The 25,325-nt window shown below is 41.0% G+C and overlaps 1 protein-coding gene across 5 annotated transcripts in view; it reads right to left on the minus strand.

Annotated features, from left to right (window-relative positions):
• The window catches only part of RTN4 (reticulon 4), an 86,696-nt gene that overhangs the window by 15,656 nt on the left and 45,715 nt on the right, over positions 1–25,325 (minus strand). For 4 of the 5 annotated variants that reach the window (XM_061625734.1, XM_061625735.1, XM_061625736.1 and 1 more), the window contains 2 exons: positions 6,165–6,372; positions 2,315–2,453 (listed from right to left, as the gene is read on the minus strand). In XM_061625734.1, the coding sequence (XP_061481718.1) occupies positions 2,315–2,453; positions 6,165–6,372 (347 nt within the window). Of the gene's footprint in view, positions 1–2,314; positions 2,454–6,164; positions 6,373–13,117; positions 13,210–25,325 lie in introns of those variants that run through there. The other variant, XM_061625739.1, reaches the window with a different exon arrangement.

The following is a 25,325-nucleotide window of genomic DNA, read 5'->3' on the forward strand; positions in this document are numbered from 1 at the left end:
CAAGCAATCTTCTGTTTCCAAAGCACTTAAACCTATATGGTTATATAAGTCTTTTGAAGCATTCAAGCAAAATGAGAAATCCTAGAAAGGCACTGGATAAGAGACCTAGTTCAGGGGAAGAATGAGGACTTTTTGTTGTTGTTGTTATGTGCCTTCAAGTCGATTATGACTTATGGCGACCCTATGAATCAGCGACCTCCAAGAGCATCTGTCGTGAACCACCCTGTTCACATCTTGTAAGATCAGGTCTGTGGCTTCCTTTATGGAATGAATCCATCTCTTCTTTGGCCTTCCTCTTTTTCTACTCCCTGCTGTTTTCCCAAGCATTATTGTCTTTTCTAGTGAATCCTGTCTTCTCATTATGTTTCCGAAGTATGATAACCTCAGTTTCATCATTATAGCTTCTAGTGACAGTTCTGGTTTAATTTGTTCTAACACCCAATTATTGGTCTTTTTCGCTATCCATGGTATGCGCAAAGCTCTCCTCCAACACCACATTTCAAATGAGTTGATTTTTATCTTATCCGCCTTTTTCACTGTCCAACTTTCACATCCATACACAGAGATTGGGAATACCATGGCCTGAATGATCCTGACTTTGGTGTTCAGTGATACATCTTTGCATTTGAGGACCTTTTCTAGTTCTCTCACAGCTGCCCCCCCCAGTCCTAGCCTTCTTCTGATTTCCTGACTATTGTCTCCATTTTGGTTAATGACTGTGCCGAGGTATTGATAATCCTTGACAAGTTCAATGTCCTCATTGTAAACTTTAAAGTTACATAAATCTTCTGTTGTCATTACTTTAGTCTTTTTGACGTTCAGCTGTAGTCTACAGGACTACAGCTGAACATGAGGACTTTACTGGCAGTCAAAAGTAATTTTTCATACCAGAGGATTTATTTACTTATTTTTGCTACACGCTTCAGGTGAATCAAAGCCTTATGCCAAACTAAGAAAAGGTTTACTTAAACTAAATGTCAACAGTAAAACATATGAAAAAGTATTTGCACCAGTAAGGGCTCATTTCAATATAGATGAACGAACGCTGCTCTTTTGTGCAGTCACCATACTGCTCTATAGTGCTATCATGTCAATTTTTGTATTGTGGTGCTATAGATGGGCAAGCACCATAAGGCTATAATGTTATTTTAAAAAAGAAAACATTAAAAACCAGCATTATGAGTGACATTCAACTAAATCCTTGCACTAGCGGAATGACTTCAACTAATGCAATGGCACTCCCCACCACCCCATCCCCAAATCTGCTCTGGAGGGTTGAGGAACCCCCAGAACAAATTTAGGAGAAAGCAGAGAGTGAAGAGGGGGAGAATGTTATGTTATGCAAGGAAAACTCCTTGCACTGATGGAATGTTTGACTTAGAGTTATGTTGAATACAACCCTATAGCATTATGGTGCTATGCATCATTAATATAGAAAAAAAGTGTTTTAGCAACAATCAATTAAAACTAAAAATGCAGTGATAAAATGGTATCCAATACAAATGTCATAATGAATGTGTGCTAACTATGATGCATCATGCCCATGTTAAAAACTCACCCTTTTAAAAAGAGAAAAGTATCTCTAAAGCATTATCCCCAACTAGAGGGGGGAGAATAATGATGATGATGAGTGTTGTAATCCAGAACATCTGGGGAGCACCAGGTAGGGGAAGGCTGTGCTAAAAGTACCTCCATGTGTTGGCATTACACTATTCATCCATTCTTTTGAAAGAAGACAGATTTCCTATGTCTGAGAAATGATGGAAGGACCACAGCAAAAATGCCAGATGATGGCATCGTGGGGATGCCCCATAAAAGTATGAACGAATCTTGGCAACTGCATACTAGGGTAGAAGCACCCAAAACCTCCTGTGTCTGGACCAATCATAGAAGCAAGCTACCTCTGAAACAGCCCATTTCAAATATGCCTGCCTAATTAAGAATGAGCATCACCACTGGGCAAGGCTTGCCACTAGTTTTGCTACGAGACAGCTAAAACCCAAATGGACCCACATAACCCTAGCAGTTGTTAGATCCTCTAAAACACAGGTGGGAAACCTGCACCCCTCCAGATGTTGCTGAACTACAACTCCCATCATCCCATCATCTGGGAGGCCACACATTCCCGTTCTTACTCTAAAACCATATCATGACAACCCTGCCCATTTCACAGTCTTTCTTCCATTTTGCAATTATCAGATGGTCCCTCAGGCCAATCTAGATGAGATCCCCTCTCCCTACTACTAGCCCTAACAGATTGTTTTATCCACAAGTATATACTCTAGAAATGGGGAAAAGAAATGACGTGTCCTACCTTTAGCGAATCTACCAAGTCATCCACTAGGAAGAGGCGTCTGAGCTCCTTAACTGTGCTGTTGATGTGGCCAAGCGCCATATGGCTGTATTTCTGGACAAGTTCCTCAGACACAGCAACATCTTTATCCAAGTAAGCCCTGGAAGAGTAAAAGTGGCATTCATCACATTCTATTTGGCAGTCTGAGCTTTTTCAAGCTGTCCAAATTCTTGGTCAGAGCACAATGGAAACAATCAGGAAAGGTCACGGTGCCCAAGAATTGCACAGATGGACAAGCGCTCTCTAAATTATTCATAGCAGTGAAGCTGCAGCACTCAAAGCCTGGGCCTTCTCTTTCCAAGAATTGGCATGATTAGTTTATTACACTGCACTTAAACAAATGTCTGACCATTTAAAATAGACCAACAAAAAAGAAAAAACAAATAAGACTGTGCCTTTTGCATATTAAAAAGGAAGACTTGGCAACTGAAACCAAACGTCTTTGGCTAGATATAACCAGAGAAGACATTCCACCCAGCAAAAAGAAGGTTCTTCTGTAATGCAATGTAGTGGTTAGAGCAGCCTTTCCCAACCAGTGTGCCTCCAGCTGTTGTTGGACCACAACTCCCGTCAGCCTCAGCCAGCATTGCCAATGGTCAGGAAAGATGGGAATTGTGGTCTAACAACATCTGGTGGCCCACTAGTTGGGAAAGGCTGGGTTAGAGTGTTGGAGTAGAAGACCAGGATTTAAATCTCCACTTAGCCATGAAGTTCACTGTCTCAGTCTAACCTGCTTCACAGGGTAGTTGTGAGGGTAAAATCAGGAGGAGGAGAACCATGTTTGTATGCCACCTTCTATAATAATAATAATCTTTATTTATTTATTTATTATTAAATTTATTAGTCGCCCATCTGGCTGGTTGTCCAGCCACTCTGGGCGACGTACAAAATAAAACGTACAAATACATTAAACATTAAAAAACTGAAGCAATAATAGTAAAACCTAGCCCTAATAATAATAAACCTTGATTTGTCATTGATCTTATCGCTTTTTTAACACTCATACAACTTAACTGAATTAAAAGCAAATACACTTCCCACAACATTAACAACCCTCAAAGTTCTACTTTCGTTTCAGTAACCACTTATCATTCCACCTTATTTATTTATTTTATTGTACTTATATACCGCCCCATAGCCGAAGCTCTATGGGTGGTTTACAGTAACTAAAAACATTAATACAAATATACACATTTAAAAACACATCTTTTAAAAACAATTTAAAACACAATTTAAAAATGTAAAACAATTTAAAATTTAAAACCTTAAACAATGGGCAGTGGTATGCATGACTGAGACCTGTGATCAGTGCCAATTACACAACTTTCTGTCCCCAACTCTTAATGGAAATGCAGCCCCATTCTGGTTTCTACAGGTGTAACAAACTGATTTTTAAAGATGTTTCAGCTTAAATTAAGGCTAACAAAAAGAGCAATATATACTTCTTTCCCAGTTTTTGTCTAGGAGCCACTGAAGATTTTTTTTAAAGAGAGATCACATCTCCCCCTCCTGATTTTACCCTCACAACTACCCTGTGAGGTATGTTAGGCTGAAGACAGTGAGCATCAAGGCCAAGTGTGTATTTGACCATGCTGCCCTGGGTTCCTTCTGGGTGGAAGAGTGGTATAAATTTAATAAATAATGTTATTAATTTGCAGTACTATGATGTCCTTTAAAATTTCAAGATGCTCCTTAGCCAGATCTGTAATGTTTGTTGATTCTGCTCACATAATCTTTTTCTTGTTGTGAAAGGCATTTACTTTCAAAGTTACTGGCGGCTGCATGGATAGGTGTGGGTGTCCCACCACCCAGCCCTCTTTTGGGCGCTGATTATTTAGGAAGATGGAACTAGCCATGTAGTACTTATATTTTTGGTAACTATCTGTATTGTTTCAGGGCTGCCAAAGTCATTGGTGGGTGAAGAGAAAAAAAGCAATATGGCAGCCATAATTGTTGTAAACCGCCCAGAGAGCTTTGGCTATAGGGTGGTATACCAATGTAAATAATAATGATGATGATGATGATGATGATAATAATTAAAAAAAATACAAAAGCGGTGTCATTGGTCCTGAGATGGTTCGGTATTGGTTACGTTGTCTCAAATGGTCAAAGATTAGTACAGAAAATGAATGTTTTTATAATGTAATTATTGTAACAAAATGCTACTGCGTTGAATTGTATTGTATTATTACTTTTAAGTCTCTTATTTAGGACCCATCTATCGGGGTAAATATGAAGAACGAAGAAAGTAAACATCAGTGTGTGTGATTTTTAATGTGAAGATCTGCAAAGTTGTTCGTATGTGCTGCATGTCACACAGCACCCATTATAAAGGGAAGAGACCACTTGAAAGCCACCTTCCTCTCTAATGGATCAGACACGCAAGTTGCCACAGTGTGAAATTGTCACTCTGCCATGTTTGATTGCTTCAATTAAAATTGGGTCGGGTGCTTTCCACATACTTAAGCATAAACCTTTGCTCTAAATAAGAGTTCACAGTCCAGAGATAGGAGGTCAGGGGAGGAGACGCAGCAACTTTGCAGGCTGGTGTCAAGAGCAGCTGTACTGCAAACAGGCCAAAAGAGGTGGGGATGGGGGGAGAGAGAGAAGTGTGGGCAGGATCAGCAGAGACAGGTACATTGTGGGTACCATTCTCTGCACGTAACAGGGGAATTGATTGTTCATTATCAACTTACTTATCTATGAACGAATAAGCCAGAGCACAACAAAATGGTGTCAACTGCGCTGGCTTCCCATTTGCTTCCAAGCCCAGTTCAACGTACCGGTAGGACTGCCTTCTCCTATATGAGCCCACCTGCTATTTGGGGTTATGAGCTGAGAACCTATTCTGCATCCCGCCCCACGACTTTAAGAGGACAGGTGGTTAAGTAGACAGGATAGGGCCCTTTCAGCCACTGAACTGAAGCTTTTGACAATAAAGTAATATGCCACCTGCCTGCCCCAAGGCATCCAAAGACAATAGGTAACATTTAACACCTGTAATTCAATGCTAGTACTAAGATCATAGGACTACAATGAAGCATACCCAAACTAGCTGCATCCTAATTGCACCATTAAGCAATTAAGGCTACCCAAACAATAGGACGCAGTCTCTGCAAAACTTACACCAATTGTTGCATAAGTTTTTGTCACTTGCCATGTCTTTGGAAATCTGGTCTCGCTGCTGGTCCTCCAAGATCTGCCCCCTGATTGTCTGGCTCATTTCTACCTGGCCTGGGAGGGCAGGTGCCTTGACCATCTCCAGCTACTAAGGCTGCTTCTTCTTCTCAGGGTGTCTAGAGACCACTGGGGGGGGGTATTGTTTAGGGGTTGTTGCTGGGCAAGATTTAATTTTGGAGATGCTTTTTTTTGCTGTTATTCTGGGTTATGTTCTTGTATGTTTATTGTCTGACCTCATTATGAATTATCAGTCAACTGTTTGATTTTATTGTATATTTGTTAATATGAGGCATTTTCATTAGCTCACTGTGTATATCACCATTTAAATTTTGTTTATGCCTTATAAATGCTAGCGAAGTACATAAACTGTTGATGTTGTGAGCCACTTTGAGTATGGCTTGCTATGGAAAGGCAGCATACATATGATTTAACTGACAAGACTGCATCAGAAGTGCAAAATGAAGACTTGCTATTAAAAAAAAGAAAAAAATATCATTTAAGATGGGTAACCTGGCTTAAAAAAAACCAAAACACTCAAGTGGAAGCAAAAAAAAGCACAAACTCACAACTTCACACTCCCTCCCTACAGCAATTTATTGGGAGTGACAAGGAAGATGACATGCACACTCACCTAAAAGGGTGGCCTTCATCAGACTTTTGGATTGCCTGAATAACTCCCTTGTATATCCTAAAACTGATGCTCACTGACAGGAGGAACAAGGCAATGTAAGCAACCACACTCACGATACTGAACACCGTTAAAGAAAGCAGCAGGAACAAGCTGACTCCGAACACCACGCCAGTCTTCTTCACATCTCGCCAGTAAAGGAGGTCAACAACTAGAGAGATTTAAGGGAAAGGAGATTAGGAGGCATAGTCTCCAGTACCATCACAGAGCAATAAACCCCCAACTTTCTTAAACACACTGTATGTATATATGCACACACTTTGAATACACAAACATAAACACACACACACACGGGAAGTTGGAAGCTATTAAATCAATACAGAAATGTAGCGTATATGCAGTTCACAACACCCTGATGACTCAGAAAAGCAATGTGGAAATCACTATAATGGTATCTGGCTTGTTCACCACTGTGATAACAGACTCGCCAAAGAGGCCCTTAACCCTGACAGGGTCTGCCCTGCCCACACCAGAATTGGAGTATAATTGCTCTCTCACCCGCTCCTCCAGGAAAGGAACTGCATGACCTCAGGTGAGTACCAAGAGAGTGCACTATGGTGCCATCACAGAAATGGAAGAGGCCTCTTGGGGAAGGCAATGGGCACAGCATAGTCATACTTTTTTGGACCTGGGGTTCCTGAGAACCAGAAAAAACAGTCTGGCACTAACAATGTATGGGTTTCAAAACAGCTCTTTTAAAAACAAGACAAAAAGAGCTTTTCTTTCCTATTAGCACAGTAGGTTTCTATCATCACAATCAAAATACAACAGGCACCATTTCCAAAAGGTCTGATCCAACAGCAGCAGGTAGAAATATGTTTCTGATCATGCCTGCCTACAAAACATGGTGTAAGCGTTGAGAGTGCTCAATTTGCACATTTATTTAAGTATTTATCAGGGCTGTGGAGTCGGAGTCGTGGAGTCGGAAGCAATTTTGGGTAGAAATGTACCGACTCCGACTTCAAAATAAAAACTTTCATAGGAATTTAGGAAAGTTTTCTTGTTCAGAAATTTTAATCAAATAAATATATTTTATGTTCTATCAATCTAGCCTGATGATTCACGTGGTGGTGATGAAATGCCTCGTGCTACCATTTTACTACAGTAAATTTGTAACTTGTCCCTTGGGTCCTCCTCCGTGCCTGAGGACTGGAAAGTGGCAAATGTAACGCCAATCTTCAAAAAGGGATCCAGAGGGGATCCCGGAAATTACAGGCCAGTTAGCTTAACTTCTGTCCCTGGAAAACTGGTAGAAAGTATGATTAAAGCTAGATTAACTAAGCACATAGAAGAACAAGCCTTGCTGAAGCAGAGCCAGCATGGCTTCTGCAAGGGAAAGTCCTGTCTCAGTAACCTATTAGAATTCTTTGAGAGTGTCAACAAGCATATAGATAGAGGTGATCCAGTGGACATAGTGTACTTAGACTTTCAAAAAGCGTTTGACAAGGTACCTCACCAAAGGCTTCTGAGGAAGCTTAGCAGTCATGGAATAAGAGGAGAGGTCCTCTTGTGGATAAGAAATTGGTTAAGAAGCAGAAAGCAGAGAGTAGGAATAAACGGACAGTTCTCCCAATGGAGGGCTGTAGAAAGTGGAGTCCCTCAAGGATCGGTATTGGGACCTGTACTTTTCAACTTGTTCATTAATGACCTAGAATTAGGAGTGAGCAGTGAAGTGGCCAAGTTTGCTGATGACACTAAATTGTTCAGGGTTGTTAAAACAAAAAGGGATTGCGAAGAGCTCCAAAAAGACCTCTCCAAACTGAGTGAATGGGCAGAAAAATGGCAAATGCAATTCAATATAAACAAGTGTAAAATTATGCATATTGGAGCAAAAAATCTGAATTTCACATATACGCTCATGGGGTCTGAACTGGCGGTGACCGACCAGGAGAGAGACCTCGGGGTTGTAGTGGACAGCACGATGAAAATGTCGACCCAGTGTGCGGCAGCTGTGAAAAAGGCAAATTCCATGCTAGCGATAATTAGGAAAGGTATTGAAAATAAAACAGCCGATATCATAATGCCGTTGTATAAATCTATGGTGCGGCCGCATTTGGAATACTGTGTACAGTTCTGGTCGCCTCATCTCAAAAAGGATATTATAGAGTTGGAAAAGGTTCGGAAGAGGGCAACCAGAATGATCAAGGGGATGGAGCGACTCCCTTACGAGGAAAGGTTGCAGCATTTGGGGCTTTTTAGTTTAGAGAAAAGGCGGGACAGAGGAGACATGATAGAAGTGTATAAAATTATGCATGGCATTGAGAAAGTGGATAGAGAAAAGTTCTTCTCCCTCTCTCATAATACTAAAACTCGTGGACATTCAAAGAAGCTGAATGTTGAAAGATTCAGGACAGACAAAAGGAAGTACTTCTTTACTCAGCGCATAGTTAAACTATGGAATTTGCTCCCACAAGATGCAGTAATGGCCACCAGCTTGGACGGCTTTAAAAGAAGATTAGACAAATTCATGGAGGACAGGGCTATCAATCGCTACTAGCCATGATGGCTGTGCTCTGCCACCCTAGTCAGAGGCAGCATGCTTCTGAAAACCAGTTGCCGGAAGCCTCAGGAGGGGAGAGTGTTCTTGCACTCTGGTCCTGCTTGCGGGCTTCCCCCAGGCACCTGGTTGGCCATTGTGAGAACAGGATGCTGGACTAGATGGGCCACTGGCCTGATCCAGCAGGCTCTTCTTATGATGTTCTTATGTTATTACTAGTTAATATACATTTGCCATTTACGAAGGAGTCGGAGTCAGACAGTAGAAAAACAGAGGTCGGAGTCAAAGGTTTGGAGTACCGACTCTACAGCCCTGGTATTTATAATCTGCACTTTCATAAAATATTTCAAGGTGGTATACAACATACAAGTAAAATCAGTAACAGTATCCACAGATAAAAATAATTTAAAACCATCAATAAAACATCAGCAGATACCAGCTGGTTATAAAAGGCATTCATATTGTTAAAAATAATACCATTTTCAGACAACATCTGGAAAAAAGAAGAAAGGGATGATTACTGCCGAACCTCTACCAGCAGAGTGTTCCACAGGGCAAGGTGCACCACACTAAAGGCTCAGTCCCAGTTGGGGGCCAACTGAACCTCAGGGACATGGGGATCACTATAAGTGCCCCATCAGAGGATCTCAGTGATTGAGGTGGAGCCTTAAGATACCTTTGGGCTCAAATTGTTTAGAGCTTTGTGAATTAACACAAGTACCTTGAACCTGACCCAGTAGAAAAAAAGTTTTGAGGATTAACACACTGCTCTGAACTCTTGGGAAGAAGGGTGGAACACAAAGAATACTTCTCAAACTATAGTAGGTCTTTTTACTGCTACATTTTCACCACTTTGCCATGTCCTGTTGCAATGAAAGATGATAGAGTTCAGCAACCCCAGAGCATGGAACACAAAATAATGGAAAACACTCACTGGATATTAAATTCAACAATCATGTAGCCCACAAATTGCCAACCTTTGTAGGCCCATGGGCACACGTGGAGTTTTGATCCCTTCCCTAGATTGGCTCCACCCCTCAAGACACAGAAAGAGAAAGCATGTGCATACCCACACTTCACTTTTCTAAGCAATCTGAGTAAAAGTTGGATCCAGTCAAATTAATCTAAGCCTTGAAAAGCACAGGGAGTTAAAAGAGGAAGTGGGAAAGAATGTCACTCTTCTCAACTTCCTTCTTCCGCTCCATGTATTTTACAAGGGAGAAAGAAAGGGTAGCCACATTTACCACCTCATGTCCAAGTGGGCAGTGGGGGGGGGAATTAGAAGCCTTCCAGGCAACAGTGGATGACCAAAGGCATCAAATCAACCAAGTATGCCATGTTGGCAACCCCTGATGCAGCAATCTATCAATGATGTTTTGGTCTTGTTTCTTGACGAAATACAGAAGTATCAGAAGTATCTCAGCCACTTCTGACTACAGTTTAAAAGAAGAGTCAAATACTTGAACCATGATTTGTTGTTGTTATGTGCCTCCAAGTCTACTACGACTTATGGCGACTCTATGAATCAGTGACCTCCAACAGCATCTGTCATGAACCACCCTGTTCAGATCTTGGAAGTTCAGGTCTGTGGCTTCCTTTATGGAATCAATCCATCTCTTCTTTGGCCTTCCTCTTTTTCTACTTCCTTCTGTTTTTCCCAGCATTATTATATTTTATAATGAATCATGTCTTCTCATTATGTGTCCAAAGTATGATAACCTCAGTTTCATTTTAGCTTCTAGTGACAGTTCTGGTTTAATTTGTTCCAACACCCAATTATTTGTCTTTTTTGCAGTCCACAGTATCCGCAAACCTCTTCTCCAACACCACATTCCAAATGAGTTGATTTTTCTCTTATCTGCTTTTTTCACTGTCCAACTTTCACATCCATACATAGAGATCGGAAATACCATGGTCTGAATAATCCTGACTTTGGTGTTCAGTGATACATCTTTACATTTGAGGACCTTTTCTAGTTCTCTCACAGCTTACCTCCCCAGTCCTAGCCTTCTTCTGATTTCTTGACTATAGTCTCCATTTTGGTTAACAATTGTGCCAAGGTATTGATAATCCTTGACAAGCTCAATGTCCTCATTGTCAACTGTAAAGTTGCATAAATCTTCTGTTGACATTACTTGAATCTTTTTGACGTTCAGCTGTACTCCTGCTTTTGTGCTTTCCTCTTTAACTTTCATCAGCATTTGTTTCAAATCATTACTGGTTTCTGCTAGCAGTATGGTATCATCTGCATATCTTAAATTATTGATATTTCTCCCTCCAATTTTCACACCTCATCTTGGTCCAATCCTGCTTTCCGTATGATATGTTCTGCGTACAGATTAAATAAATAGGGTGATAAAATACACCCCTGTCTCACACCCTTTCCGATGGGGAACCAATCGGTTTCTCCATATTCTGTCCTTACAGTAGCCTCTTGTGCAGAGTATAGGTTGCGCATCAGGACAATCAGATGCTGTGGCACCCCCATTTCTTTTAAAGCATTCCATAGTTTTTCATGATCTACACAGTCAAAGGCTTTGCTGTAATCTATAAAGCACAGGGTGATTTTCTTCTAAAATTCCCTGCTCCGTTCCATTATCCAACGTATGTTTGCGATATGATCTCTGGTACCTCTTCCCTTTCTAAATCCAGCTTGGACGTCTGCCATTTCTCGCTCCATATATGGCAAGAGTCTTTGTTGTAGAATCTTGAGCATCACTTTACTTTCATGGGATATTAAGGCAATCATTCAATAATTACTGCATTCCCTCACCATAGGATTTTGTCACACTGGATATTTTGTTTTTGATTATTAAACATATTTATATATTGCCATTCTATTTCTCTAGAACTTATCCCACATGCTATTAATTATTAAAAACAATTATACAACCAAAAACAAACTTAGGTTAAAAAAAGAAGCGACAACAGCAAACACAGCATAGGAACAGCATATATTGTGATCAGCTTGCATGCATGTCAAAAGCCTTTTCAAAGGCAGTCTTGACAAAAGACCCCATCATGGATGGCTTTTTTTGGCAACGTGGGAGATGCATGCTAAGTATGGAAACATATGAATAGGAGTCCCTTCCATTATACATGCAAATGGCATACTTGTGGATGGTAGCACAAGCAGCTGCCTTAGGGGACTGACTCCAAACACAACCAGTTCACAAATTAACTGCAAAAAATATGGAGAGGAAAATGGCCATGTTCAGACACAACGCTAAACCATTACTCAGTTCTGCAGCCTATGGTTAGCTTAACCAAGCCAGCTTCGGAAACCACAGTTTGAAGTTGCCTTGTTTGAAACTGATCGTAGTTAGTGATAAACCACAACCCCAGGTTTCCACACAACAACAAGCAAAGATTAAAGGAAAACAAAAGTAAATACTGCCAAAACACTTCTCCACACTGTGTGGGGGGGAAGAACCACCCAGCTGCAGTTCATTTGTGTAACCCTAAACCATGGTTTAATATTATGTCTGAAAGCAGCCACTGTGCACCTTCAGGCCTGAACCAGTATATACAGCTTCATGTTAGCTTAGAAATAAGTGAATGTTGTTTTTCTGCCATGGCCCCCTATAGCTTAGGTCACAAGTACAAGCCTGTGTGTGTGTGTGTGTGTGTGTGTGTGTGTGTGTGTATGTGTGTGTGTATGTATGTGTGTGCGTGCGTGCGTGCGTGCGTACACATACCCATTCATGTGATCTGCATGAATATCTGAACTTGGGGTTTTACTTTTTTTTTACTCAAGACTAACAATTACAGTACAGTTATTTCCTAATTTACAGATGGTATAATTGTTGAATACTCAAATTAAAATCCAATCTTTAAAATGCAAGCCAAATGTATCCAGACAGACAGACATTCACACACGGGGAGGGGGGGCAGAGCAGACAGAACAGACTGACAGAAGGTATTCTTAACAGCCACCTATCCAGAGGCAAAATGTATTATAACTCTGAAATGCGAATGCTCTACAGTTTCTGCCCTTGAGAGAATAAAACAAAATAACTAACCCAGGCCTATTCTGAAGCAAATGTCTGACTACATTTGGTAAGTAAGGACTGTCACTTGGACTATCTAAAAATAGCCCTGCTAGCATCATGCCTTGCATACACAGCTCATCCAATTACCATTTTTCCTTTGCTTTTAAAGCTAGTGTCTTGGAAAGTCAGGGCTCTGAAATCTTCCTATTAACATCTTTTTTTTAAAAAAAAAAGACAGTGTCAACTGTAGCTGCCATATCAAAATAAGCATTTTACATCTATCTTGAACATCCCCCCCCCCTAGAAAATTAAAACACACACAACACCACAATGCCCAAGTGGAAAGAAAGTAATAAATGCCTCAAGAGCTTGCAGCAAGTTAAGTCTGAACACCACAACACACTCACCGCTTCTGGCATCCATCTTGTGAGTGTTGCCTGCATAAACTCAGATTTTGCACAGCTGACTAGCAAACCTTTCCACTTCCTGCTAGGGCACTCAAAGGTCATCTGATATACGCAACTGCCTGCTACCTCACTGACATAGTTAGGAACAACCTAGACTGCCACACAGTACCTCGCCCAGTAACTGTTTCCCCTGTAATTCCTTGGAATGCAGAACATATGTTTGCAGCTATATGTTGTGTTCTACATTTAGATTTTAGAAAGAAGCAGTGACGACAGTAAAGCAGCATTCCGTTAAAAAGGGGGGGGTCAAATAAAAGTATATTTATTTATTATTTGATTGATTGATTGATTATTTGATTTATACCCTGCCCTTCCTCCCAGCAGGAGCCCAGGGCGGGATTTCAGGAGAAAGAGGATGTAACACTGTCCATATACTCTTCTTGTTTTGATTATCTAAAGTGTATTTAAGAGAAACAAACTTTTTGTTCACAGGGTTGCAATTTCTGCATTGTTTTGACTAGTTCCATAACTGCCAGAGTGCATCAGGATGCGAGCCCCTGAGGAAACAGTGGATGTTCTGCAGCTTTTAAACGACCATTTGTAGCTTTGGTGTGGCAGCTGCAGTTGGCACTTTTTCTTTTTCATTTACAGATAAGTTTCTGTGAAAGGTTCACTAACTAATCAACATTTTTCTCCTAAAAAAAAAAAAAGATATGGGGAATGCTACAAATCTCTAATTCACTTCTAAGCATGAATGGTTTATAAACACCTTTACCTTTTTGTTCTTTTGATATTTTGGATCCATTTGTTAGGAAGACATTTATAAATCCTTAAATTAAATAACTAAAACAAGCCAAGGAATATATATGTTTTTCATATGGCAACTGCAACGATTTCAAGGAGAGGGACATGAGGAGGAACCGCCATCTTATGTGTCCTGAAGCAAACAGATTCCAGATTCCCACTGAGGCGGCAAACCAGTGCTGGACTGTACCACTTCAGACTGCAGGTGGTCGTGCGATTTCAATTTTTTCCTTTTTTAATTTTATTTCTCAGCGTAGAAAACCAACACATCAGGGAGAAAGATTTTCCTTGTGGTGCTAGCTTTCTATACAGATACTCTCCCCTCCCCCAATAGGAGAGCATTCAAATCATATGAGCCCCTACACCTGAAGTCTGAAGTGATATCTCCAAGACACAGGTTTACCACCCAGTGAGAAGCAGATCATGGTCATCAACAAAGCTAGAGTAACTGAAGAAAACCAATAAGCATGGTGAGGCCAAGGTTCAGATCCCTGTTCTCTCATGACGCTCATTCTCTAGGCCTAACCTATATAGCTGGATTAATCACCAGCTGTGCCAAACCTGAGTGTCTCTTCATATATTATTTCTGCCAGACCAGGAATCTGAATTTTGCTTAAGGCATGAGACAAATCTGAGCAACAGCTGGGCTTTACACTTTAAAAAATGGGGATCGGCCACTGCTTCTTCATTCCAGAATCCTAGGAGTAACCAGATACCTGAAAGCGCTTAGTAACTAATTCTATCTGCAGTCTCCGTCTACTAATTTGGTTTTTTTAAAACCCCTCAACCCCAAACCCTCGATTTGTGTAACATCTAGGAAAAATTCTGGAGAACTCTAAAGCTTGATTATTAAGTAAGGCAAAGTACTATAATTTATTTTGTCTCCCACCTCAAAGCCTGAAATCTGGCAATAGTGGTTAAAGTGTTGGACTGCAACCTGGGAGACCAGGGTTCGAATCCCCACATAGCCATGAAGTTCACTGGGTGACCTTGGACCGGTCACTGCCTCTCAGCCTCATGAAAACCCTATTCAGAGGGTCACCATAAGTCGGAATCGACTTGAAGGCAGTACATTTACATTTAGTCTCATTTTATAACCATGGTGTCACAAAATTCTGTATGCAGAATTCTTCAGGCATTTACTGCATCTTTCAGTGTTTGATCAACAAGTGAGGATTTATGAAAAATTTAAAAATTACAGCCACCACGCTTGAACAGGTAAGGCCCATCTACTGCAACATCCTGTTTCTGACAGTAGGTAAGCAACATTTTATGAAGGACTGGAGAAACGAAGAAGGAAAAGGCAGAAGAAGAAGGGGCATAGCTCAGTAGTAGAGGATCTGCCTTCCATGCAGAAAGTTCCAGGTTCAATCCCCAGCATCTCCAGGGAGGGCTGGAAGTGTCCCATCTGAAACCTTGGAGAGTTGCTGCCAGTCAGTGTAGACAATTCTAAGCTAGATGGAACAATGAATTAACTCACCAGCTTCCTATAATCCTAGAAACAGGAGGGCATGCTCTGGGCTAAGAGGATACACTCAATATTCTGCCACCTGCATTTAAAAAATGGGAAATTTGCACATAATTTGCTTATTTTACATGGATAAAATGTTCACTCTTGGTGATAAGCAGGGAAACAGCAGTAGACCCTTGTGTACAAAGAACCAAACCAGTTGTGTTGAACTCTTGTCACCCACATCTAACTTTCTTATAGTGCTTCTCTCCAGGCACTATTTTCCTAGCCAGGGTTCCAGCACAAATGATCACAGCAAAAAGGGAAAATCACTGGGAGAGGTAAGCAATGGGAAGAGGAGGGTGGGTTTAGCTTCCCTCACTTGCACAGCTCCTTTGCTTTTAGAAATTGGACCTACCCATCCTCTATGTGTTTCAGACAGTCCCATGCTTTTTAAACACTGTCAAATAGAGTTTGGCCTCAGGTTTTCAGCAGGTATTGGCTGCATTCACACATAAATAAAAAATGTGACTTAATAAAAAACAATCACCCCCACTTTGTACCTCCCTTTACATGAGTAAGTAAACAAACAAGGAAGAGGTCGGCTTAGTGTTGTGTCCAAATCTGGGATTGCAATCTTGTTTTTCCCCTAATAAACCAGGATTCATATGCCAACAACAGGCTTATGAATCCTAGTAGCAACAAAGCATTTTGCAATCACAGAGTATCCCTTATCCACCAAAGGTCTGGTTTGCCATAACCTAGCTTTTGAGGTTTACCAAGTGTCCACTTATTTAATCAGATTTTATCTACAACCATAAGGACTAGAAGCTTTAAAACCCAAGAACTGCAGAATACCAATTCCCATGCAACATACAAGATGCATGAAAGATAAGGTTTTGGATGATGGCCCACATTAAAATCTGAGGCTGAAAATGAATTGAGAAGAGATAAATGGTCAGATCCTGGCTTTCTATTGCAAAGTTTCTGGCATTGCTTTTAACAGCTCTACCTTCGACTTCCGGGAAGGGTGACTTAGCCTGTGCCTGCTTTTGAGACGGGCTCCTGCCTCAAAAGAAGCTTATTCAGATATATCAGTCAGTTTTTTCTTTTTTTTTGACTGATTAAACTTCTCCCGGGTAGGGAGAAACGAAGAGATTAACCTCAAAGCCTATTTTTGTTGGGACGACCAGATCTCATTAATTTATGGGACGAGGTCCAGCCGACGAAGGTGGGACGGATTTTCAACAGCAAGCTCTATCTGTTAAAGCGAACGTTCATCTTATCTTCTAAGAGAGAACGCACTAACAGGCAAGCACCCTTCTTTCTATATTTTTCTTTTACTTGACTTAAATTGTTGCTGTTTAAAAGAGATTTGCCAGATTGATCGGTTTTTGACATCTCACTGGGGAGCCGTAACTTCTCTCTGCTACGCACTAATTAATAGCTTATCTCTGTTTTTGTTGCAAAAAGCTGTCCTGGATTTGCATTCTAAAGATACACACAGAAGAGGGATTTCTATTCCAGATTTTTATTTTGAAAAATATTATACTGTTTTGAGACTACTCTCTTTTTGGTCTATTTTATTTTGACGAATCTGTTTCTTGACGATTGCCATTAATTGCTTCGATCCTGGGAACTGCATTTTGTTTACTTAACTATTGGAGAGATAAGGCTGTCTGCTCTGTTTATACTGTGATGTCACCAAGTTTGGAGTATTAACCCAATTGTTGCTGAAATAAGAAGTGGTTTTCCTATATTTTTCTTTTAAAATGGCAATTAAGAAAGTGGCTGAGAATCTGGAAATAACTATGTTTCAGAGAATAATGAATGAGATTGAGATAACGAAAATTGAATTGAGTAAAATGAAGCAGGAGATTAAAGATATAAGGGTCCCTGTGAGAGAGGTGACCCTGGAAGGGGTCCCTGTGAGAGAGGAGACCCCGGAGATTGGAATAGGGGTCCCTGTGAGAGAGGAGACCCTGGAGATTGGAATAGGGGTCCCTGTGAGAGAGGAGATCCCGGAGATTGGAACAAACGTGGAACAGGAACAAGATTTGGAGTCTATGGACTTTAGAAATAAAATCTATTGTTTGGAACTCAATGTTATCTCTGAAGAAATTAATGAAGACTCTAGAGATAAAGTTATCAATGGCATGGATTATCTTCTGGACTGGAATGATGTGATGGAGCCCAATATAGAGAAAATCTATGGAATTAACTGCAGCCATGTGACAATGGAAAAACTTTTAAGAGATGACCCAGTGTATTTTGAAAAAAAGAACAGAGATATGATTTTACAGCAGTATTTCAGCAACTTATTCAGAATGGATGGCAAGAAAATATTTGGGATAGAGGTAATTCCCATCAGACTCTTATTATATGACTATGGCTTTGACAGCAAGATTATTATGGAATACTGATAATGGAAGATTGGATATTGAAATTACTGGACTTAACAAGACTACTGAAGATGGAAGATGGAAAATGGAACTAATAGAGATAATAGAACAATGGCTACTGAAATTACTGAACCTAACAGATTCTGATGTGATGGATTAATTGAAATGTTTATTTTGACTATGGTTATGACAATAAGATTATCATAATTAGTAATGAGATGGATTAATCGATATGCTTATCTGGAAAAAAAAAATTGATAGATATATTTCTTAAAGAATTGAAACCCCTCTTTGACTTTTTGTGGAAAGAATAAAGTAATGTTTATGAGATTTGATGATTAAGTAAGATAACTACTGGAGGAAAGTGATTTTATAATATGACTTAAGAGACAGGATTGCTATATATTATAGACTTATAACTGATTTGATCTTTGACAAATGGGAAGTCAATATTTTACTCTTTATTTTTTATTTTTGTTTTTTTTTTTTTCTTTTTTTCTTTTTTTCTTTTTGTTTAACTATTTTTGATTTTGTTTTTTGTCTTTGAATGTTTTATGATTTTGTCTTGTATGTTTTATGAAAATCTGAATAAAAATTATTGAAAAAAAAAAAAACAGCTCTACCTTCATATTGCCCTTGCTATCACACTAATACCACAGAGGAAATCTTTGGGTTCAAGGTTCTCACCACAATAAAGCAACACTGAACTATGAGATATCAGCTAAGTGTAGCTAATAAGGCAACCCTGAGCTATGACACTGTGACAGTGTAACTAATGATACTCCCCATCTTAAGCCTTTCCACGTCAGGAGGAGCAACTCATCTTGGGCCAATAACATTACAGAACTAGTAATCAGCGACTATGTTCTTTAAGTGTGGAGCAACCATCATGCCTAACCGTGTGGAGTTATTTCAGTCATAGCCTGATTGCCCCAGCACAATTATAACTACCTTGAGAGAAGCTCAGATGGCCATAGCATTGTTACAAGGACTGTCTGGTTCCATATGACATGACTACAACTCAACATATCATGTTGCAACACAAAACGTTGGCTTCACTGGACCATCCCTTCGCTGCAACTTTACACATACAAAACAAGCTAGGAAGGTGCTCTACACCAATTACAGCACTGGTCCATCTTGCTGGATACTGTCTTCATCACCAACTGGCAGCAGCTCTCCAGGATTTCAGACAGGAGTCTTTCCAAACTCTATCCCCTATCAGGGCCTTCTGCAGGCAAACTATGGGCTGTGCCACTGAACTACAGTCCTTCCCCTAGCAGTGTGAAAATGGAGGCCACACAAATAGCCTTCTTAACAAGCAGCAGGACTTCAGGCATGGCTGCCAGGAGCCCAAACTAGGTGTTGTGCAAGTCCCAAAATATATGCTTCAGAGCTGGACTGTTTTTCTTTCTTTTAATCCAGAAGCTGATGGAGCAAGAAGCATTTCAAAGTTAAAACACACACCTCCATCACTGAATCATCCCAAGGCAGTATATACCAGATGCTGGGATTAAACCAAGGGATGGTGATGTGTGCAACCCTCCCTCAAGTCCTCTGGCAGTTGGCAGAACAAATGGTCTGCCTGCCAAGCTAGATGAACCATTATTTTGCCACAGCATGGCAATTTTAACACCCTGTTTGTAACCGTTTTGATTATTTTATTTTTTGTAAACCATTTTGAGCTTCTATTACAATCAAGTGGCATTTGGATTTGGTTAATTAAATAAAAATAAAATACTAATTTCTATGGTGTGCCGGGGGCAGCGCTTCGCTTAACCCCAAGGTTCTTGTATAGCAATAGGGAAAACTATGGCTTAGCACATCTCTAGGTAGAAGCCAGCCAACTAAATCAGATATCATGCAAATCTGTTCTGGGCTGCACACAAGCAACAGCTTCATTGGTTTGAAAACGACCCTAACCCACCTTTAGGGGGTGAAAATAGTGGAAGAGGGATTCTGCAGTGTCCAATGCAACTGGAAGCAAGAGGCTCAACCAACTGAATTATTGCTTCTTAGTTCAGTATCTGCACACCCATTCTCACACTACAAACTAAAACATTCTATATTAAAGCATCTTTTTTTATATACATAAAATGCAAAAATTGTACAAGCTTTCCTTCTCTCTTCCACATAAACTGTGTCAATGACAGGGCTAGGGTTTAAGATTGCTCTGGGTGAAGCACAGACTATTCTATCCAGAACTTAAGAATAAGTGGTGAGGGCAAAAGGAGTTTTGGAGGGAGAACAGATGTCTGCATGTAACTGTATGCAACAAAGGAACTTTAAAATAAAACCGTACATGTGCAAAACATAGAAATAAGGGTCTGTATTCAGACGAAGAGTCCAAGGACTCTGAACACAACAGATATACAAGGAGGGGGGACGTGAGCAGCTTCAGGTCCCATAAATAACATGGTAATAAAATGATTTGCAATAAACCTTCTAAATTGCAAGATGGAAACATTCTGAGCTGTTTTGCAATGCCTTTTGTTTAGCATAAGAGTGAGAAGCTGAGAAATGGGTCCCCCAAATTTTATCATTGTTACAGTGACCTTTACTGGTTTTCTGTCTGTCAGGGGGGCAGGGAGAGAAAGAAAGGGACAGGCCTTTAATCTTCAACTGTCTTCCTGTATCAGCCATGCGAGGGAGAGAGCCTCAAGGACTAAAAAGGTCTTCAATCCAATTTCTGTCCTTTGTGCTATTCATTATATTGACTCAAAGCTTTGGTCCATCTCGCCCTCTAACTGAAGTGGCTCCACAGGCTTTCAAAGGAAGGCATCTACTAGAGTCATTAGCAGAGATTTGACTTTTTAAAAAATCCACTCCTGGAAATGCTGTGAATTTTACCTGGAACCTTATGCATGGAACAGAGGACGATGCCTTATACTAAGTTAGACCCCTGGTCTATCTAACTCAGTATTGACTACTATTCTGGACTGGCAGTGGCTCACCAGGATGTCAGACAAGAGCCTTTACCTGGATTGAACCAGTGAAGCGCTAACACCCAACCTGTGTACTCTTCCACCAAGGAGGAGTTCCTTCTAATAATGTGCAAGCATATATTATTATTGTTGTTGTTATATTTCTTACCTGCCCTTCACCCTAAGGTCTTAGATCAGGTTACAACAATTTAAACTTTTACCATTGAATTTTAAAACAAATTACAATCACAGGAATAGGGTGGGTCCACAAAAACGTGTATATCTCAGGTGTCAAAGGTCAGGGTAAAGAGGTGCATCTTTAACATATGCCAGAAACTATATAATGCAGGTACCATACACACCACTTTGGGCAGGGAACTCCACAACATGGGAATTGCCATAGAGAATGCCCTCTTGCATGCCACACACATCCCACTTCTGAGGGCGGTGGAAGTACAAAGAGGGGCCCCCTCTGCTGATCTCCAGAAGGGAGGTGGTCTTTCAGAAACATTTTTAGGGCATTAAGCACCTTCAATTGGGCCTGGAAATGAACTGGCAACCAATTCAGTTGTAATATACCCTATTAACAAACTGTAGGCCTACTCCAAGGGGCTTGGCAAAGAGACAGGAATCACCAGCCACGAGAGTGGCTGTACTACTATAGCCAGCGTGGATTTTTTGCATTCCTCAATGTTAAATTGAAAATACCCCCCATGCCATTCTGATGCTTCCCATAAGCTCATTTCAAAACAACACTTTACAAAACCTATAGTCCTGAACTCAGAAACGCTTGCTTAACAACCCTCTGTGTTTTCATTTTGATACACAAAACACTCAAGAATCAAGAGTTCAAACTGTAAAACAAGGGGGGGGGGAATCCAGACTCCTGTTGGACTTTTTTCTGTCAGTGGTCTCATAATTTGTTGAAATTAATTAAAAATCAGCCACGTTCACAGAGTACCTATAATCCTATTGCTGACCTTACCCCATACTCTGATCTTCATCTTCTGCAGTTTAAAAGTTTAAAAAATGCATGGCTGATTTTTAATTAATCTAAGAAATTTAGCATCGAAGTCTATTGTAACGTCAGGCATGCTCAGTAAGAACCAACTGTCAGTGTTCTAAAAGCCAGACTCGTATCTGTTTGGCTTGGCTAATCAGGGGGCCACAGCCACCCCAGACGTTGATTTCACTTTAGACAGTCCTGGCTTCCCCCAAAGAATCCTGGGAAGTGCAGTCTGTGAAGGGTGCTGAGAGTTTTGAGGAGAGGCCCTATTCCCCTCACATAGCTACAATCCCCAAAACGGGGCTGACTGTTAAACCACTCTGGCCACCGGAGGGGAATAGGGCTGCTCCTAGCAACTCTCAGCACCCTTCACAAACTACACTTCCTAGCTCAGAGGCACATTACCATATTCTTCCAAACTACACAGCAACTGGATTGGACTGTGACAGACCAACCCAAATTGTGTTTGCATTTTTACAAATTTGGAGGGCATTACAATATCTCAGAGAGGAGGCCAGATCTCCTGCTCCCCTGGTGCATTCACTATAGCTGCCCAATTTTCCTGCTTTTTAAAGTTTGACAGAAATATCTGTAAGATATAGGTACATTCTTAAACTGCAAGGGTTTTTTTCCCTATCAGTGAATATACTATGGGCTTCCCTCCAAATGTAGACAGCACCTTGGAGACGATTTTCATCAGAACAGTAGGAAACTATTTCCAGTTTATTCAGGCTTTTATTCACCCAGCCTCCTGGAATGTAGGGTCAGGTCAGGGGGAAATAAACCGAATTCACTTTTATATCAAATCACATTTTATATTTGTACCCAACAACAGTGAAGCAGGGGAGAGTTCAGCTCTCCCTTCTCACCTCATATTATCTTGCTGCTGCTGCGAAGGGGCCCTTGAGGTAACTATTGGCATTTTTTTAAAAAAATGCACATTAACTGCAGTCCCGCAATTAATGTCACACCTACTTTATACCTACATCTAGAGATTGCTTTCCTGCGTATGAAGGCTCTGAATCTTCCCATTCTCTTTGAAGGGGGAAAACCTCTGCATGCGCACAACAGGAAGTGGTCATAGATGCATGGACAGATTTCCCCTTCCATGCAGCAGTTTCAATAGGCTATTTATCAATAGATTCTAGATAGACCAAAGATTTCCTTATGCCAGATTAGACTAGAAACGGTAGCTCTTCTTGGAAAAGTTAAGAGTAGCGGAAGTATGACAAGAAATGAAAGATTTAATTAGAAGAGAGAGTGATGGACTATACAAAGGCTAAACTGAGAATAGTCTTTCCTCCTTAGCATTGTTGTAAAGAGGGGGGTCAGTTATGTTAGGTTAAGATGTCAGAACCATTATTTGCTTCTTATCAAACAATTACAGTACTTGTTTTAGCTCTTATTTCCATGTAAATATATGAATGTGTTCTGGTTAGGGGGATTCAATACTGGTATATCTTGCCCCATATCCTAGCTTTAAATTACATAGCCAAAACAGGAGAGTTCTACTACTCACTGTAGTAGTAATTTTATTATTATTATTATTATTATTATTATTATTATTATTATTATTATTATTATTATTATTATTATAAAAATGCACTCCCTACTACAAAACTTTTTGGGGGGGGAGGGTGGAGAGAGGTAAAAAGGGGAAATCCTGAGCTGCTGAGAGTCCAGAGTCAGTGAGTTCATATCCCCGCTCGTGTCTCCTGGGTGTCAAGGACCAGCTAAAGATCACCCCACAGTGAGTGGCTCAGGGTTACATGCCCTGCCACCTGTGCAGCCGTGGGCAAGCTGCATAGTCCCAAGGAGCCCAGTTGCCACCCAGCTGGCAGTTGCGGACAAGGAAGGGGCTGGCTTGTGCAGCTGTGGCAAGCTGAGCAGGCCCTAGCCAGCTGGGGAGGCCTCAGAGGGAGGCAATGGTAAATCCCCTCTGAATACCGCTTACCAAGAAAACCCTATTCATAGGGTAGCCATAAGTCGGGATCGACTTGAAGACAGTCCATTTCCATTTTTTCACACTACTGGCAAGTACGTCCCATTACTCCCCACGAGGCGTTCTTGTGAAAAGTCCTTGAAGAAGGATTACAACATTGTGTGTCTGTATTTGCATTAGGGCCTGCATTATTCCATTTGCAAACTTTGCCTCTTCTTTCCCTAACGTAGCAGAGGCGGCTACATTCTTGAAGCAAGCAATTCACCAAAGAAATAACCAAGGACTTTGTAGATTTCCTTATTCAACACGCCAATAGAACATCTAAAAGTACCCTTAGCCAATCTGGTGCCCTCCAGATGTTTTGGATTAGGGATGGGATTTGCTCCCGGCAACTGATCTGCCCTGCTCACTCTCGGCATCACGCAGAAGGAGGAGGCAGGCAAGAAGGGGCCCTCCCTGTCTGGAAGGATAAAACAGCAGCCCCAGCAGAAACCTCCCCAGCTTGGCCAGACCATGCAGGAGGAAGAAAAGGAAGAGGAGGCGCCAAACTGTTGTGTGACGCCTCCTCTTCGTGTTCCTCCTCTGTGGTCTGACCTTGCTTGGAGGGGGGGGGTTGCCACAGCTGCCACTCTATCCTTCCACCCAGAGAGTGCCCCTTCTCTCCTGCGTCCTCCTTCTCCGTGATGCCAGGGTGAGTGGAGTAGGGCAACAGATCGAATTGGGGGAGTCTCATCCCTGTTTTGAACTACAACTCCCATCAGCTGGCCTAATGCCTCATTTGGTCTTCTTTAGAAAAAATGGCATTCATGGGAACAGAAGCAAAAAAAAAACACCCAGCCATTTGTAAAAGCAGAGGAAGTGGGATAAGGGGCTTCAGGTTGTTTTTAAGCTCTGCTCAGATGTCAGCTTGCATTATTTTAGCACTAAACTGGAGATGTGGAAGGAAGCGCCACAAACAAAGAGGTACATGGGATTTGTGCAACAATCCCTTGACAACTCCTTAACTGGCTCACCCTAATGACCAGCTCCTATTCCTTGCTTCTGTCATTTGAACTAGCAAGGATCAGCACAATCTCCATGTGGTTTGTGTGTGTGTCACACGCAGTGGATCTATGTGCTAGACATCCCCCATCTGGATAAGTCTTCAGGTACCACTTCCTTCTTTTTAATGAAAAAAGAAAATCATCATACCTCATTTGCATGATGCAATTTTAATCTGCCACCCAAAGTAACCCTTACTTAGCAAGACTGGGATTGCATACGTCACCAAAAAGGGAAGAAGCATGCACACACATGCACATTGGTGGTCTCTGCAAGTTTGTCACATGGGAGGAGGAGCACCACAGCCAAGCATAGTGGGCAATAGTGGGCTATATGGCCCAATGGTTTGTCTCCATAAGAAACAACTTAATACATTTATCCACATTTGTGAACTCTAAGCACTTCAAGTGGTGTAGGAGAAAGCAAATTCCAAAAGCAGCACACATACATAAGCTTTGTATGTTGTTGAAACACACAATTATGAATTTTGGACTCCTTATCAGCCTGGTTGGGCTCCCCCCAACATTGGGCTCCCCCCATTTTTAAGGAAAAAGTAATGCTTTGGATGGCCGAATAAAATCTGAAAAGACAGCCTGTTTTGTTGTACTGGCACAATGCAAAGCTTAAACAGACTTAAGA

Source organism: Rhineura floridana, chromosome 4 (genome assembly GCF_030035675.1).
Source record: "Rhineura floridana isolate rRhiFlo1 chromosome 4, rRhiFlo1.hap2, whole genome shotgun sequence".
NCBI classification, from domain to species: domain Eukaryota; kingdom Metazoa; phylum Chordata; class Lepidosauria; order Squamata; family Rhineuridae; genus Rhineura; species Rhineura floridana.